Raw genomic sequence first — 16,584 nt, 5'->3', positions numbered from 1 at the left:
TTGCATTTTATTACAATCTTTGTATATTATAACATATAGTCACACCCCGAGTTACATAAGTAATGCTTTCTATAAACCTTTACGTAAGTCGAATTTGTAAATTTCATACATACAATAAAATGTTCAATGGCTACTAATACTGCTGTCTTACATTAATTTTTTTGCCATTAATCAGATATTTTTCATTTTTGGGGTGATTAAAAAAAATTAAATTATAAAAAAAATTTACAATTGTATTTGAATAATATACATACTGTAAATATGAAAGTATGAAAAATACATAATATAAAAGAATATAAAAACAAACTGAAATATTCACTTTTCAAATAAAAAAATGTCTTGACGGCTAAGTTGAATTTACAATGAAAATAGGCAGAAACATTGAAAATATCAATTGCATTGTGGATGGAGAACTTATAGAACAAGTAAAACATTTCAGCTACTTAGGCATGATTTTTAGTGAAGATGGTAAATTAAATATGGAAATAGACAACAGAATCAACAAAGCTGGTATGGCAGGAAGTCAACTGAATAAATTTATATGGAATAAGAGAGAAATTAACCAAAACACTAAATTAGTTGTATACAAGACAGTGTTCAAGCCAATTTTAACTTATGAATCTGAGAGCTGGGTCAGAAGTAAAACACTTGACCAAAGACTAGAGACCACAAAAATGAGAGTCCTGAGAAAAATTAGGGGCATGAACAGATGGCATCAATGGCAATATCATATTAAAATAAAGGATATTAGGAAAGAACTTGATATTGTCAGCATCCAGGAATGCATTAGCAGAGCTAATCTCAGGTGGTATGGTCACTTAAGCAGAATGGGAGAGGAAAGATTAGCAAAACATGTGTTCTCTGATAGGTTGGCAGGAAAAAGACCCAGAGGAAGACTAAGATTATAGGTGGATTGATACAGTAAAAAATGCCTTAGAAGACAGAAATATAAGACCTGATAACACTGGAGTCTTGACATTTAACAGACTGATCTGGAGGAAAATTGTAGATAGGAAGTTAGTAATAATGTAAATTTTTCATGTAGTACTATCATATCCTGTACACCCCTTGAGGGTATATATATCAGGAATTTGATGATGATGAAAAATTTATCAATTGTACTTGAATAATATACATACTGTAAATATGAAAGTATGAAAAAATACATAATATAAAAGAATATGAAAACAAACTGACATACTCAACTTTTCAGATAAAAAAAATGTCTTGTGATGGCTAAGTTGGCTGTTCTAAGAAATTCTGTTCTGTGGGAAGTTTTGCCCTTTTCACTGTTGAATGCTGAGGATAGTTGGGGTCATCTGAGTTGTCAACTTGACTTTGTTGTGAACAGCATCTCACAAACATGTCTAGAGTAGATTGTGTGGTCACACGCTTCTTGTCCTCGTAGCTAGGCATATCCTAATAGATACGACAGCTAATATTTTTGAACTGATTGTTCAGATCCATCGATTCTAATTTTGCTAACGCCATGTCTATCAAGTTAAAAACCTCGGCTAGTCCCTTCGTTGTAAATTTCTTTATGTCTTGTGGTTCAATCGGCTTAGTATTTTTTTCGGAATGCCTCCGACTGAATAAGGTCATCATTAGTTAGCTCTTCATCGTGACTCAAAAAATGCTCATTAACACTCCCATCCACTTCCAGCTCTAATTGCTGTGCCAGTTGCACACACGTCTCCGTCGCCTGCTGTAATTCTTGTGTCAACTCAGCACCCATATCAGTCATTGTTTGCTTGCTTCCGTGAAATGCTTAAAATTATGGACCGTTTCTGGGCAGAGTTTCTTCCACAAAGCGTTCATTGTTGTCTGTTTGATTTCATCCCAAGCCACTCCGATGTTTTTGATAGCATTAAGGATATTATAGTTCTTTCAGAAATCATGTAGAGTAATGCCCTTACCACTATCAATGGCCTTGATTGTTTGGGAAAAAATGTACCCCGCAGATAGTAATCTTTAAAGGTCACAATAACACCTTGATACATAGGTTGCAATAGTCAGGTAGTTCTGGGTGGAAGGTAAACAAATTTTACGTCAGGATGAAAGTCACCAACTCTTCTGGGTGACCGGGGACATTGTCCAGGAGGTGAAGCACTTTAAATGGGATTCCTTTCTCGGAACAACATTCCTTCACCTGGTGAACGAAGTGGTTATCGAACCAGTCTCTGAACCATGCATGTGTAACCCTAGCCTTGGTGTTAGATTTCCAGATTACGGGCAGCATACTCGCATCAATGCTTAAAGGCTCGTGGTCTCTGGGAATAGTACGCTGTAGGCGGTTTAAGTTTTAAAGTCCCCTGAAATGTTTCTGCCGATCATAACAGTGATCCGATCTTTTGCAACCTTGAATCCAGGCATAGATTTTTCCTCTTTTGCAATAAATGTCCGTGTTGGCATCCTCTTCCAAAACAGCCATTTCATCGACATTAAATATTTGCTCAGGCAAATATTCCCCCTCCTCAATTATTTCTGCCAGAAGTTTGGGAAATTGACTTGCCACGTCTGTATCTGACTCGCTGCCTCACCCGTGATTTTGATGCTGTGCAGATTTGTACATTTCTTGAATCATTTGAACCATCCAGCACTAGCTTTAAATATACCCACCATGTCCATGATGCCGGCCTGCTCTTTAAAATCCTTATATAAGGACATAGCCTTCTCCTGGATAACCAGTAAACTTACAGTATCCGCTTCTATGTCAGATCATCAATCCAGTGAGACAACAATTTCTCCATCTCTGATATTGGGCCCAACCTCTCTTGGTAATAATTGTGCCCTTCAACGCTACTGCACCTTTTGTGCTTTCAACAATGCAAACTTTATCCTTCACTATTGTATTCACTGTCGAAATAGGTTGATTTATTTCCCAAGCTATTGTTGATAGAATTTTCCTGCCTTCATACATAAGAATTATTTTCAACTTTTCTTCTAAAGTAATTGCAGACCTTTATTTTTTAGATTTATTACCAGTGCATTTGGTTTTGCATTTGCATTCCATTTTAAGGATAAAAAACAACAAAACTAGCAGTGATAACAGGTGACTGAGCTAACTGCACAAGGCATCTACTACTGTATACTGCAATAAGGCTGTCAAAGACGCACCTCCTCAAAGCTGTGAACGTGTTCATACGTGCTAGTAGATTTATTATGTAACTGCGAATTTATGTAAGTCGCATGTTACATAACTCGGGGGGGGGGTAACTGTATATAGTTTTGTTTGTTTTTGGAACTAAGATAATTGTGACATAATGCTTTCATGTGTCCATTTCTAATAGTAGTTATGGTAAAATTATGACAATAGCCTGCTCTCCAATAACCAAGACGTAAGCAAATTCACATGACCCTGTGGGCAGAATGTTTGCAACTTTTATGATGACGAGTTGTATATTGGTGTGTTTTTTTAATGATGATTTATGGTTTTAGTGGTGCAAGGACAGCAAAGGTGCTGTGCCATATCAAAAGTTATAGCAGTACTCAAGGTAAGAATCATAAACATTCATGCCTCTAATGGGATTTGAACTGCAACTTGTTGGTTGGAGAGTGGATACACTAACCATTCAGGCAACTCAACTAGGCTGGCATTTTTTTAAGATTGAGCAGGTGCATTTGTGTTTTTGGAGGTGTGAAAAAAGGGTTTCTCTAAGGAAGGGAATGAGTAGGTGTTTTGTGGAGGCAAATGGTTATGGTAATGTATTTTTTTTGAGGTAGGTTTAGGTATTGGGCATTTTTTAAGTGGTGAGTATGCCTTTGGCAATGAAAAGGTATTTCTTTAACAGGAACATGAATGCAATGTTTTTGATGCAGAGGTGAATTCTATGTTTGTTTTGAAGTTCGAACTAGAGGGCATGTTTTTGAATTTTTGAAGTGGAATGAATGCATGTTTTTTGAGGCATCAGGTGAGATCAGTGTGTTTTTGAAGTGGGGGGGTTGATAGATGAATCGGTGTGTTTTTGAGAGACAGGAAGGATGGGTTGGTGGGTGTACATTAGTTTATCTCTCAAGGGCCACAGGTATTTGCTTCTTTGGTACCTGGATTTCTAGTTGTTTTTCTTTTCCATGTTTTTGGGTGTATTTTGTATACAGTGATGATTTGTTCATTTCACTGAGTAAGTTTTAAATTCTTTCAGTTTAACATCCTGAAGGCTGCATGCATTTGAGAACTAACACCCAAAAACAATGCCAGAAATGCGACACCCAGAACTGAGCACCTCTGGCCTGTGGCTTTTGAGTGAATGAAGCATTCACTCTGCTTCACCCTCAGAAACAGCCACCCAATCCTGCCTGCCACCTCAAAAAATACATCTACCTAACCTTGCATCTAAAAACACACTATCATACACACCTGCTCCACAAAATAACCTCGACATGTTTTTTTTTTCTACGCATAGAAAAATTTTGATATGTTGCTTGTTGTCTGCTTGCTTACATTTATAAGTGAATGTGGTGCCTTTTGTACTTTTTTAGATTTATTTTTGTCGTGTGCATTTTTACTTTTAAAAATAATCTAACATAATAATGTCAGATTATTTTTATTATTGGTTTAAATATATAATTTGTTGCATATTAGGGTTCTTTTTTTATGTGCAATTTTTGAAATTCAGTATTTTTCAAAATGCAACAGAGTGGTTTCTTCCATGTGGCGGTGCATTTATTCTTAGTGGTCCGGGCAGTGGCACATCAATCACTCAAATGATTTCACATCTGGTGATATCACTAATGTATAAATACAAAATTAATAACGGAAAAATTCATGTAAAAAGATTTTTTAATAGTATCATTTTCACCTGCATGTCACAGGCATCTTCATCACATTTTAAGCTAAAATTAAACAATAACTGACAATTCCAAAAAGTGCCACCTAAGTAAGATAACTAAAGTTATCTTACATTAGCTACTTAGGTGGCGTTTTTTGGAATTGTCAGTTATTGTTTAATTTTAGCTTAAAATGTACTGAAGATGCCTGTGACATGCAGGTGAAAATTATACTATTAAATAATCCTTTTTACGTGATTTTTTACGTTATTAATTTTGTATTTATGTCTGCTCAAAGTATTCCCTTATTAAAACTTAAATCACTAATGTACTGCCCATTGGATCACATGATTTTGCTTACATTTCAGTTATTGGAGATCATATCAGTAGCTATTCTCTAATACTTTACTGTTATTTATCATGTGCTTGCATATGATGCATGTTCATACACACTCTATTTTCTCTTCTCAAAAGTAACAATTTAGCATCTTGGGCAATCAAAGAAGCTGCTGATATTCAGCTTACTGAATGATTTGAATAGGTTGGAACTGTTGACAAATGATTAATGACTTAGTGCTCAGTGGCTCAGAATAACAGAAGAGTCTAAAGAGATCTTGGAGTCATGCATAAGAAGTTGAAATAAATTTCGAAGGTCACATTGTAATGATTGTAAATATAAATCACAAGATAATTGTGATGCTGAAATGTATATTGACATAAGGATAAGATATTATTTTGCTTCTTTACAAGGCCTTGATATGACCACAAACCTGGACTGCTCATCCACATTGTTGCCTAAGATCTGAGATGAAGAAGAAGCTGTAGAGAGTACAAAGAAGAGTTACAAAGATGATATCATTATTCAGAATAATGTAGAGGGGTGCTTAAGGGTTCAAAACTGAGAGGAGACCTCCATATAGCCTTTAAAGGAATGCAGAGAACCTACTAGGACTAGTCACCTAATGCCCAATCCTCACCTTCTTGTGATGCACCCTCTCGGGTATCTACCCGGATACTGAACAAATGAGGATGTGCTTGCAATTTGGGATTTAGCCAACAAATTGTATTCTTATTGGCTTAAACCACAATGTAAAATAATGGTACAACATCATGGTTATGTGGTGTCAGTGGGGCATTATATCAAGCAATACGTAGTCTTTATTTGATTTGTAAGTCAGCAGTTAGAATTGAAGGAAGTACAGAAAGATAGTTTGATGTAAAATCTGGTGTCAGACAAGGATGTACATTACCCCTCTGTAATTCATTATCTATATGGATCACATTATTAAGGAAAATGGTATTAAACCTGATATCAAAATTGGAGATTCTCAGCTCTTTACTTTATGCAGAAGATGATGTTATACTTTTAAATAAATCCAGTACAAATCTGCAAGATTTCCCAACTAAATTGAATAACTGTTGTGAAGGTCATTAATAACAAGACAAAGGCAACGAAAACAGGCAGAAGCATTAAAAATATCAACTACATTGTGAATGGAGAACTTATTGAACAAGTAAAACATTTCAGCAACTTAGGCACAATTTTTAGTGAAGATGGTAAATATGGAAATAGACAACTGAATCAACAAAGCTAGTATGGTAGGAAGTCAACTCAATAAATTTATATAGAATAAGAGAGAAATTAGCTGCATACAAGGCAGTGTTCAAACCAATTTTAACTTATGGATCTTTGAGCTAGGTTAGAAATAAAACTTGACCAAAGACTAGAGACTGCTCAGAAAGATTAGGGGTGTGAACAGATGGCATTAATGACAATATCATATAAAAATAAGGATATTTGGAAAGAACTTGACATTGTTAGCATCCAGGAATATGTTAGCAGAGCTAATCTCAAGTGATATGGTCACTTAAATAGAATGGGAGAGGAAAGATTAGCAAAACAAGTGTTCTCTACCAGGTTGGCAGGAAAAAAAACCAAAGGAAAACCAAGATATAGGTGGATTGATACAGTTAAAAGTACCTTAGAAGATAGAAATATAAGATCTGATAATGTTGGAGTCTTGACAGGTAACAGATTGATTTGGAGGAAAATTGTAGATAGGAAGTTAGTAATGATGTAAATTTTTCGTGTAGTACTATCATATCATCCCTTGAGGGTACATGTCAGGAATTTGATGATGATGAAATGGAGAGTATGGGTGCTTCAGGATATCATTTGATGGAATTTTTCATTATATAGAAGGTATAGAGAGAGAGAGAGAGAGGACAGTTGAACATCTATAGAAGTTTGTGTGCAGTTAAGAATGGGATGAGTACTAGATTTTCTCTTGCAGAGGAGTGAGTGAACAGAATAGTTTACCTGTTGCAGTGGTGAGTGCATCTAATGAAATCAGTTCAAGAGAAGGTATGAAGCTGGTGTGCATTATGTTTTTAGTCTCCACTGAGGTCAGATCGTCCATCCCAGCTGCCTTTTCTACATTTCTGATAGCCAAATATTAATAGGTAGTTTTCATTGCATTCCTCTTCAACATTTTATACCATTCTGTCACTTCTTGTTTCATTCAGTAATCTTTCAAAGTAATTTCCAGGTTGTTTGGCTGAGTAGTTAGCATATTCACTCCAGTCAGCAGCCTGTGGGTTTGAATCCCACTGTGGGCACAGATATTTTGTGGTTGTTTTTGAATGGGAGATGAATTTCCCTAGTGTAAGACCACCTCTGCTATTATTGGAGACCTGACGTAGCTTAAAATAGTTCCATGTTTGATCTGTAGAACATGCTTTACATATTATGCAAAAAATAAAAATATATAAGATTAATAAAAATAGAAAAAATCCCATGCCTACCAATGGTGCTGATGTACCTTAGGTTTATAACCTTTTGGTATATATAAACAAAATTACTTCAGAAGTTTAGAATATGTCTGTCTTCAGTTTTTATAAATCACCTTTTTCATCTTTGATTCCTTTTGCAGTACTGTTTCTTTTATTTTCAATAGCCTCCAGAACCTACCTTGTTTACAATCACACTTACTCTTACATTTTTCTGTGTATTCTCCACAGCGCATCTGACAACTTAATTTTTAGAAACTTTTGCTTTGCATTCTTCCTTTCAAAGCTCTGAATGATGCCTCCCTAGCTGAATCAGTCAGTGTTCTTTCAGAATCTGGCACTGAGACTCAAAGGGTTGGTTCTTGTTTGCATACTTTTCCTGGATATTATTTATATAGTTGTCTACAGTTCACCTCTTAAAGCTGCTCATCTTTAACTTTTTTAAACAGTTTCTTTGCTATTTTTCTTTTCAGTATATTCATTTTTATTCTGCATAAAACTAAATGGTGAGGATCACTTATTTCTAATCCCCTGTATACTTTTGTATTCTAAACCAGCATGATGATATCACTATGAAAAAAATTATTTTGAACAATGAAAAGTTTTGCTACGTGCTCACCTCTCTTTCTGCTTCTAGCCAATTTATTTATGGAATCATTTGAAAAGAAAGCCCAGAAAAGTATTGTGAAAAATCCAAAATATAGAGCTTTTTATAGAGGTTTTTCAATGATACTTTCACCTGACCATATTCAACAGAACAACTAGAATTCACAATCTACATGAACAGCTTATACCTAATTACAGATTTCACTATTGAACCTGAGAGCAAAAGGACTTTACCATTTCTTGACATGCTGTTATAGGTCCCTAAAGAGAAAAACTCATTCACTTGGTATACAGAAGCTTACCAGCACCAGAAGATTGCAAAACATAAGGATAATTAAAACACTAAGTGACTGAGCATACGAGATCTGTAACAACATGGAGATGAATCAGTAACTTAAATGCCTTAACTATATCATGTCTCAAAATGGATACAGATACAAGATAATCAGCAAGATCTAGCAGATCTTCCCACAGACATTGATAAGCAAGAGTGAAAAAATTGCCAGTAACTTTTCTTTGTGTCTAGCATGTAACAAGCAAAGTTTCTAAAATACTTCAGCGCTTTGACATAAAAGTAGCTTTCATGTCACTATGAGATCATGATTTCAATATTCTCCTAAACCTCCCCCTTTTTTAAGAAACCAGGTGTTTATAAAATCTTCTGTTCATGCAGTATGTGTTAAATAGGACAAAGAGGAGACAATCCAGAAAGCTTCATATATCAAAACATGTGAACAATGTGCAAAAGAAGAGAAAACACAAATCTGAATTATCCTATCTTACAAAATGAAAGTGATCTTGTACACTGGCAGAAAACAAATGTCGTACGTGGATAACTGGTTTGTAAGAAAATTCACCTTTGGAAATGCAATAAAAGCAAGAATATCTTAGACCACTTCTGGTTCTCGTTCATCAAAAATCTCACATGAATATGATGTTCATTATGTTGAAATATGATAGTCTGCACCATTTGAGAGTTCATTGTTAAACCAATTTTCAGCTGTAGATTAGTTTTCTGGTAGCTCTGATGCATTAAAGCTCTTTTGTCATTTAACTTTTATCTAAAAAATCTTATGTAATTTCTCCATGTGAATTTGTGCACATCTTTGTTGAAACTTGATGTGCATAACGACTAGTTCATGTCTTAAATAGAAATCCAGCAGCATTTACCACTATTATTAACTTTGCCCTTTTTTCTAAATTTTCCTAAAATATTTTTATATGCATGGAATTTATTTCCTATTCTATTGTTTACATCTCTAAAAACCACCACCTCTTCTGTTTTCTTTGTCAGCTGCCTTCTCTAATGAATCAAAATTCCTCCACTTCTTCCTTAGTAGAATTTTCTGTGGGACCATAAGCAGAAATAAGTTTGTCACATTTCCCATTTTGAAACTTGTACACACATATCCACTTGAAATTACCTGCCAATCAAGAGATTTATCATTTTCTTTGGTGTTGAATGTTATTGCAACTCTTTCTTTACCTGATTACTATTGCCCAAATAATAACATTCTCTATTTATTTAGCAGGATCTTACCTATTTTATTCTTCATCTCAGTAACACTAAATATGTCCATGTGTTACTTTCTAGTTCTTCTGCCAGTTCAGCTTCTTTTCTGTTGATACTTTTTTTTTTATGCTGATGGTGCCTATCTTCATTTCTGCAACATTCAGTTTGTTCTAGTAGCTAACTTTTCACTGTTCATCTGGTTCGATGACTATGAATTTTCATCATGTTGTACCCTCATGTTTGTTTTCTAGTGAGGAAAATACTTCAGTGCTTTGACATAAAAGTAGCTTTTATGCCAAAATTTCAAGTTCATTGAAACTACTCTATCATTTGCCTTAAATAGTCTAACCATATATTATAGAAGCAATCAACTAAAACCAAACCCCTTGAAAACCCAGACTGGCCTTTTCCACCTTAACAATAAGAAGCCAACAGGAAGCCACAGATTTCTTCGGAAGGCTCTAATATAGAACCCAATCTACCTTGGTGTGACTCTCGATCACACCCTCTCATATAAAACACACATAGAAAAAACAAAGGCAAAAGTGAATGCAAGAAACAATATACTAAGAAAGCCTACCTCCTCCCAATGGGATGCAGACCCTAGCACACTGAGATCTTCTGCTGAATATGCCTGCCCAGTATGGTCCAGATCCTGCCATGCTGAAAAACTTGACCCAGCATTGAATGAAAGCTGCCACTTAATTACAGGATGCCTGAAACCAATACCACTAAACGACCTGTATACTTTGGCTAGTATTGCATCCCCTTCAATTCGAAGATCTGCATTCTCAGCCGATGAAAGAAGCAGACAAATGAATGATGAACGCCACCCACTATTCGGCCAGATTGCAGTGCCCCAAAGACTAAGATCCCGACATAGCTTCCTGGCAACTGTTGAACCACCTAAAAACCTCCCAGAGACAAGACTTCAACAATGGCTTGCACTATATCCTGAAAATAATGCTATTCCAACAGCCAAACATCTTCCACGTGGCACCCACTTGGACTGGAATATGGAAAAGCCTCAACAGACTTCGAATGACAGGATGCTGCAAAAAACCTTATCACTGGCTCAGATAACTGTGAGATAACCCAGTCCATGGAACACCTTCTTTCTTGTCCCTTTCTTCCATCACCTTGCACAAAAGAGGACCTTATATCCTGCACAGAAAGAGCAGTTGATTGTGCAAGATACTGGAGGGACATCTGACTATATTTATTGTATATAAGTTATGTATAGTTTCCTTTTTTTCATATTTAATTATTATTCCCTGTATAATTCACCTACCAAATTTAAGCTGTTCTCATTTGTAATGTATCCTAATTTGTTGTAAATAATGTTATACCACTTACTTACTACTCTACCACTTGTGTTTGGATAACTGTGAGATAACCCAGTACAGAATATAGTTTGGTCAGCTAAGTTCCAAATTGCCAATCCATCTTTGTTTGCTAGTATGCTTACTAATGGGAGGGGGGGGGGGGCACCATGTGAAGGTGAGGAGTAGACATTAGGTCAGAATCTCCAGTCAATTCTCTCTACATTCCTTAAAAGCTGTGTAGGTCTCCTCCCAGTTATTTAGCTTTGATCATCATAAGTGACCTTGTTCATATTTTCATGTTTATTTATTTAGATGTTTTTTTTTTACTACCATCAAATGTATTTACCTATCTTTTTTAACTGCAGGAGCTGAGGCTGATCTTTCCAAATTCACAGAGAATGAATAGAGGCAATTATGAAATGAAACAATTAGTTGCTGCATGCAGAGCAAATGATGTCACAGATTTTATAATAGTCCATGAAACTAGAGGTCATCCAGGTAAATTTGCAGCATTTTGTCAACACCCTTAATACTTGTCATGAAATGTAATTAAGGAATAAATGTATGTACTGTATGCCCACAGATGCAAGACACTTCGACACTTCTGTGTATGTCAGAAGAAGGAGAATCCATTCCGATAATAGGGTAATCAATCCATCTTGTGGGATGAGAGTTGTTTATTATTACACGTCAGAAAATTAACGTTTCTTTTATGAACATTGTAGTTTTTAAAGTAGTAACCATTTTGCTTGTATAACAGTTGGAAAATTTTACCTATAAAGCACGTGAATTTGCGTGTTGGTGACCAATTCGTACATCCTTTATTTATTTCTCCCCTTCAGCATGAATTGACTATTCTTGGCACGTTGCCAGACTAGGGTCTCGGATCTGTGGTTGGACAGTAGCATGATAAATAGGTTAATTTTGAAACTAGCATTTCTTTAATATTTGTTTTGTATAAATCTTTGCTTAGGTAGATGGTAGCATATGACACAAAAATGGAACCATAGGAAAAGTATTATGAAAAAAATGTTTGAATTATTTGATATCATGTAGACATTGAGCCATGGGAAGTATATTCAAAAAGAAAAAAAGATGTTCATCCTGACTTGTTCAGGTTAGTTATGTAGAACACCTTAGTGCTATCCAGTCATTCCCATTAGAATTTGCATGACAGTTTGGCAAGGATCTTTAAGTTTTTTGGTCTGTATTATATTTTATTTTAAAAAAAAATTGAACTTATAGAACTGGAAAAATACCACATGCAAATAATTGGCATTACTGAGACAAAGCAGACAAAAATAAACAGGTCAGATTTTACTAAGTATGGGATGTTATAATCAGGCAATAATGATCAAAGAAAGCAAGGCATAGCAATAGCAGTCAGCACCAAACTTGAAGATAGAAATTTATTGGAATGGAATTCAAATAAAATTATGTAGGTAAACTTGAAAGTAGACAATGAAACTTATTTATGCCTATGGTCTCACAGAAGATTCTAAGAAGTGGAAGAATTTTTCAAGTCATTAGAGTAGGCAGCTGACATAAAGAAAATGGAAAAGGAAAAAGTGGTCCTTGTTACAGATCTAAACTGTAAACTGCTCAGAATATGGACTAGTCATTACTAACACCATGTTCCAACATAGAAGATCCAAGAAATAAGAAAAACCTCATTGACTATGTCATTGTTGATAGTGATATTTTTGTGCTGATTCATTATACAAGAGGATACAAAGGATTTCAAATTGTAAATGGTTGTTTAGTTTTAAGTAGAGTAAAAATTAATGACATCTGAAAAGAACAGTATGTAAACAAGTTTTTAAGTTAATTAACGTTGAGCAGCTTTTATAGGTAAACCATAGCCTCAACTATACAAACATAATTGAAAAAAAAATGAAACAGTTTGACAACAAGAACCATCCCTTGGAGTCTCGGTGGTAAACTGAAGAAAATATTGATTTAGCTAAGGAGACATGTGAAGTCTGCTAGGATAGAAAAATAAAAAAACTATAGTAGACATAATCTACTTGGATACTGAACGAACGAGGATGGGCTGGCAATTTGGGATTTAGCCGACCAAATTGTATTCTTATTGGTTAAACCAAAATAAAAAATGATGGTTCAACATGACAGAATTTCATGCCGGCTGGGGGCATCGCCCGGTTAAACAAGGCCCCCGTTGTTTTTGCCAGGGAACCAGGGCGAACAGCGAAAAGTCAGCTACTGGAACAAATCTGAAAACACATCCCAACTCAACATCACCAGAGTTAAAGATCGGTACTATCAACATAAGAAGCCTGAATGGCAAAGAAATGGAGCTAGCGGAGGAATTAGATAAGTACAAGATCGACATAATAGGGGTTACTGAAACAAAAAAGACAAAAACTGGTGAGATCTTTCTGAGCAATAAATACAAAATGTTATATTCAGGCAATGACAATCAAGGAAAAGAAGGAGTAGCCATAGTATTCAACACAAAATACGATGCTCATCTTCTTGAATGACAGGCAGTTTTAAGGAGAGTGATTTGAGCAAATATCAGAATGGTGAACTGGACAATGAGACTTATTTGTGCCTATGGTCCCACAGAAGGTTCTACTAAGTTAGAAGTGGAGGAATTTTTTGAGGCTCTAGAGAAAGCTACTGACACAATGAAAAAGGAAAAGTTGTTCCTTGTTGGGGATCTAAATAGCAGAGTAGGAAGTGATTGTCAGACATGCAGAAATGTTTTGGGAAAATTTGGAGAAAAGAGCAAAGCTAATAATAATGGCAAATACCTGTTGGATTTCTGCTCAGGACATGGACTGGTTATTACTAACACCATGTTCCAACATAAAAATGTGCACAAATTCACATGGAGAGAAAAGGCAAGGAATAAGAAAAGTCTCATTGACTATGTTATTGTTGATAGTGATGTTTTCTCCCTGGTGCAGGACACCAGAGTGTACAGAGAATTTGAAGTGGAAGTGATCACTATTTAGTCTTGAGCAGGATAAAATTGAATTTCATATTGAAAAGAATGACATGTAAGAAAGTTTTAAAGCGAATAAAAGTTGAGCAGCTCTCAGATGTGAACTGCAGACTAAAATACACAAAGATTATAGAAGGAAAAATGAAAGAGTTTGAGAACAGGGACCAAATCTTGAGATTCAGTGGCAAGCCTTGAAGAAAACCCTGATTGATTCAGCTAGAGAGGAATGTGGTGAAGTTGTCTGCAAGGATAGAAAAATTAGAACTCCATGGTGGACACAGGAAGTTAAAGAGGCATTGAAGGAAAAGAAGAAAGCATATCAAAAGTTCCTGGCAAATATTTCAGCTTGTGCCCTTAGAGAATACAGAGACAAATGTAAGAAAGCTAAACACTGTAAAACTAGCTAAACAAAAGTCATGGGAGGACTTTGGCAAGAACATAGAAAATAAATATCAAGAAGATGGAAAGATATTCTGGAGGTTGTTGAAGAAGTTTAGAAATGGAGAAAAGAGTGCTGTAAAAGGAGTTAGAGAAGATAAAGGTGACATGAAAACGGGAGAAAAAGATACCCTTGAAGTATGGAGTAATTACTTTGAAAATTTGCTAAATGAAACAAGCAGTGATGACAGCACAGTGATAAAAAAAAAACACTGACCAGGCATGCAGTCAGGAATATATATCCATACTTGAAGTAGAAATAGCCATCAAAGGCTTGAAATATGGAAAGGCAGCAGGAGTAGATGATATTTGACCAGAAATGCTGAAGTATGGTTGTATAAAAGTCTTACAGCGGCTGTGCTGCATAGTTCAGAATGCCTGGACAGAGGGATGAATTCCCAATGATTGGAGTAGAGCTCTCATAGCACTTCTATATAAAAAAGGAAATAAAACTGAATGTGAAAATTATATACTTGAGAAACGGTTGAGAAGAATTGTGGAAGAAAAGCTTGGTGAAGAACAAGCTGGATTCAAGTCAAATAGAGGCTGTCAGGATCAGATCTTCACTTTACGACAAATAGTGGAGAAATCATGGGAATATAACAAAGATCTGTATTTAAGTTTTGTCGATTTGGAAAAGGCATATGACAAGGTGCCAAGAGAGAAGCTATTCAATACGCTGCAGTTATATGGTGTCAATGGGGCATTATATCAGCAATACTTAGTCTTTATTTGAGTAGTAAGTCAGCAATTAGAATTGAAGGATGTACAGGAAGATAGTTTGATGTTAAATCTGGTGTCAGACAAGGACGTACATTATCCCCCTCTGTTATTCATTATCTATATGGATCACATTATGAAGGAAAGTGGTATTAAACATGATATCAAAATTGGAGATGTTAATGTCAGCTCTTTGCTTTATGCGGACGATGTTATTCTTATGAATATATCTGCTACAAGTCTGCAAGATTCTCTGACTAAATTGAATAACTGTTGTAATAGATATGGTATGAAGGTTAGTAATAAAAAGACAATGAAAATAGGCAGAATCATTGAAAATGTCAACTGTGTTGTTAATGGAGAACCTGTGGAACAAGTGAAACATTTCTGCTACTTAGGCATGATTTTTACTGAAGATGGTAAATTAAATATGGAATTAGACAACAGAATCAACAAAGCTGGTATGGTATGGTATGGTAGGAAGTCAATTGAATAAATTCATATGGAATAAGAGAGATATTATTCAGAACACTAAATTAGCTGTATACAAGACTGTGTTCAAACTAGTTTTAACTTATGGATCTGAGAGCTGGGTCAGAAGTAAAACACTTGACCAAAGACTAGAGACCATAGAAGTGAGAGTCTTGAGAAAGATTAGAGGCGTGAACAGATGGCATCAATGGCATTATCATATTAAAAACTAGAATATTAGGAAAGAACTTGACATTGTCAGCATCCAGGTATGCATTAGCAGAGCTAATCTCAGGTGGTATGATCACTTAAACAGAATGGGCGAGGAAAGATTAGCAAAACAAGTGTTCTCTGCCAAGTTGGCAGGAAAACGACCCAGAGGAAGACCAAGATATAGGTGGATTGATACGGTACAAAGTGCCTTTGACAATAGAAATATAAGATGTGATAATGTTGAAGTCTTGACAAGTAACAGACTGATTTGGAGGAAAATTGTAGATAGGAAGTTAGTAATGATGTAAATTTTTCATGTAGTACTAATCATATCCTGTACACCCCCTTGAGGGTACATGCAGGAATTTGATGATGATGATTTGACAATACTCACATCATTCAGACATCAATTATATCAGAAGTCTTAAACATATAGACTGCACTGTGCTCCTAAGCATTGTTTTGTATGACCTGCAAGATACTTTCTATTGAACTGTGATATACTCATTTGGATATGTATTATATTGGGGTGGGAGAATCATGTTTGAAAAGGATGTGGCTACAGGCACCTCAGAGATAATGGAATGTAGCAGAGCTGATTTGTTTGAGACCTATGTTATGTAAATACTTATAAACTACTTAATTCATATTTGTAATTAGTGGCCATGAACACCAACACATCATAGAGAAATTAATTGTAAACGAAGTGCTTAAAATGATAATTTCCTAGACAGAAGGCAGTTTTTATGCATTCAGATTTATTGAGGCTA

The 16,584-nt window shown here is 35.4% G+C and overlaps 1 protein-coding gene across 1 annotated transcript in view; it reads left to right on the top strand.

Moving 5' to 3' along the window:
- LOC150108356 (U3 small nucleolar ribonucleoprotein IMP4) overlaps positions 1-16,584 on the top strand; it is a 55,615-nt gene that overhangs the window by 14,713 nt on the left and 24,318 nt on the right. The window contains exon 5 of the mRNA XM_090415759.1: positions 11,367-11,499. Coding sequence (XP_090271885.1) covers positions 11,367-11,499 — 133 coding nt within the window. The remainder of the gene's footprint in view (positions 1-11,366; positions 11,500-16,584) is intronic.

Source organism: Typopeltis vanoorti, chromosome 3 (genome assembly GCF_054136105.1).
Source record: "Typopeltis vanoorti isolate ZY-2024b chromosome 3, IOZ_Tvanoo_1.0, whole genome shotgun sequence".
Classification (NCBI taxonomy): Eukaryota; Metazoa; Arthropoda; class Arachnida; order Uropygi; family Thelyphonidae; genus Typopeltis; species Typopeltis vanoorti.
This window is presented reverse-complemented; position numbering and strand designations above follow the sequence as displayed.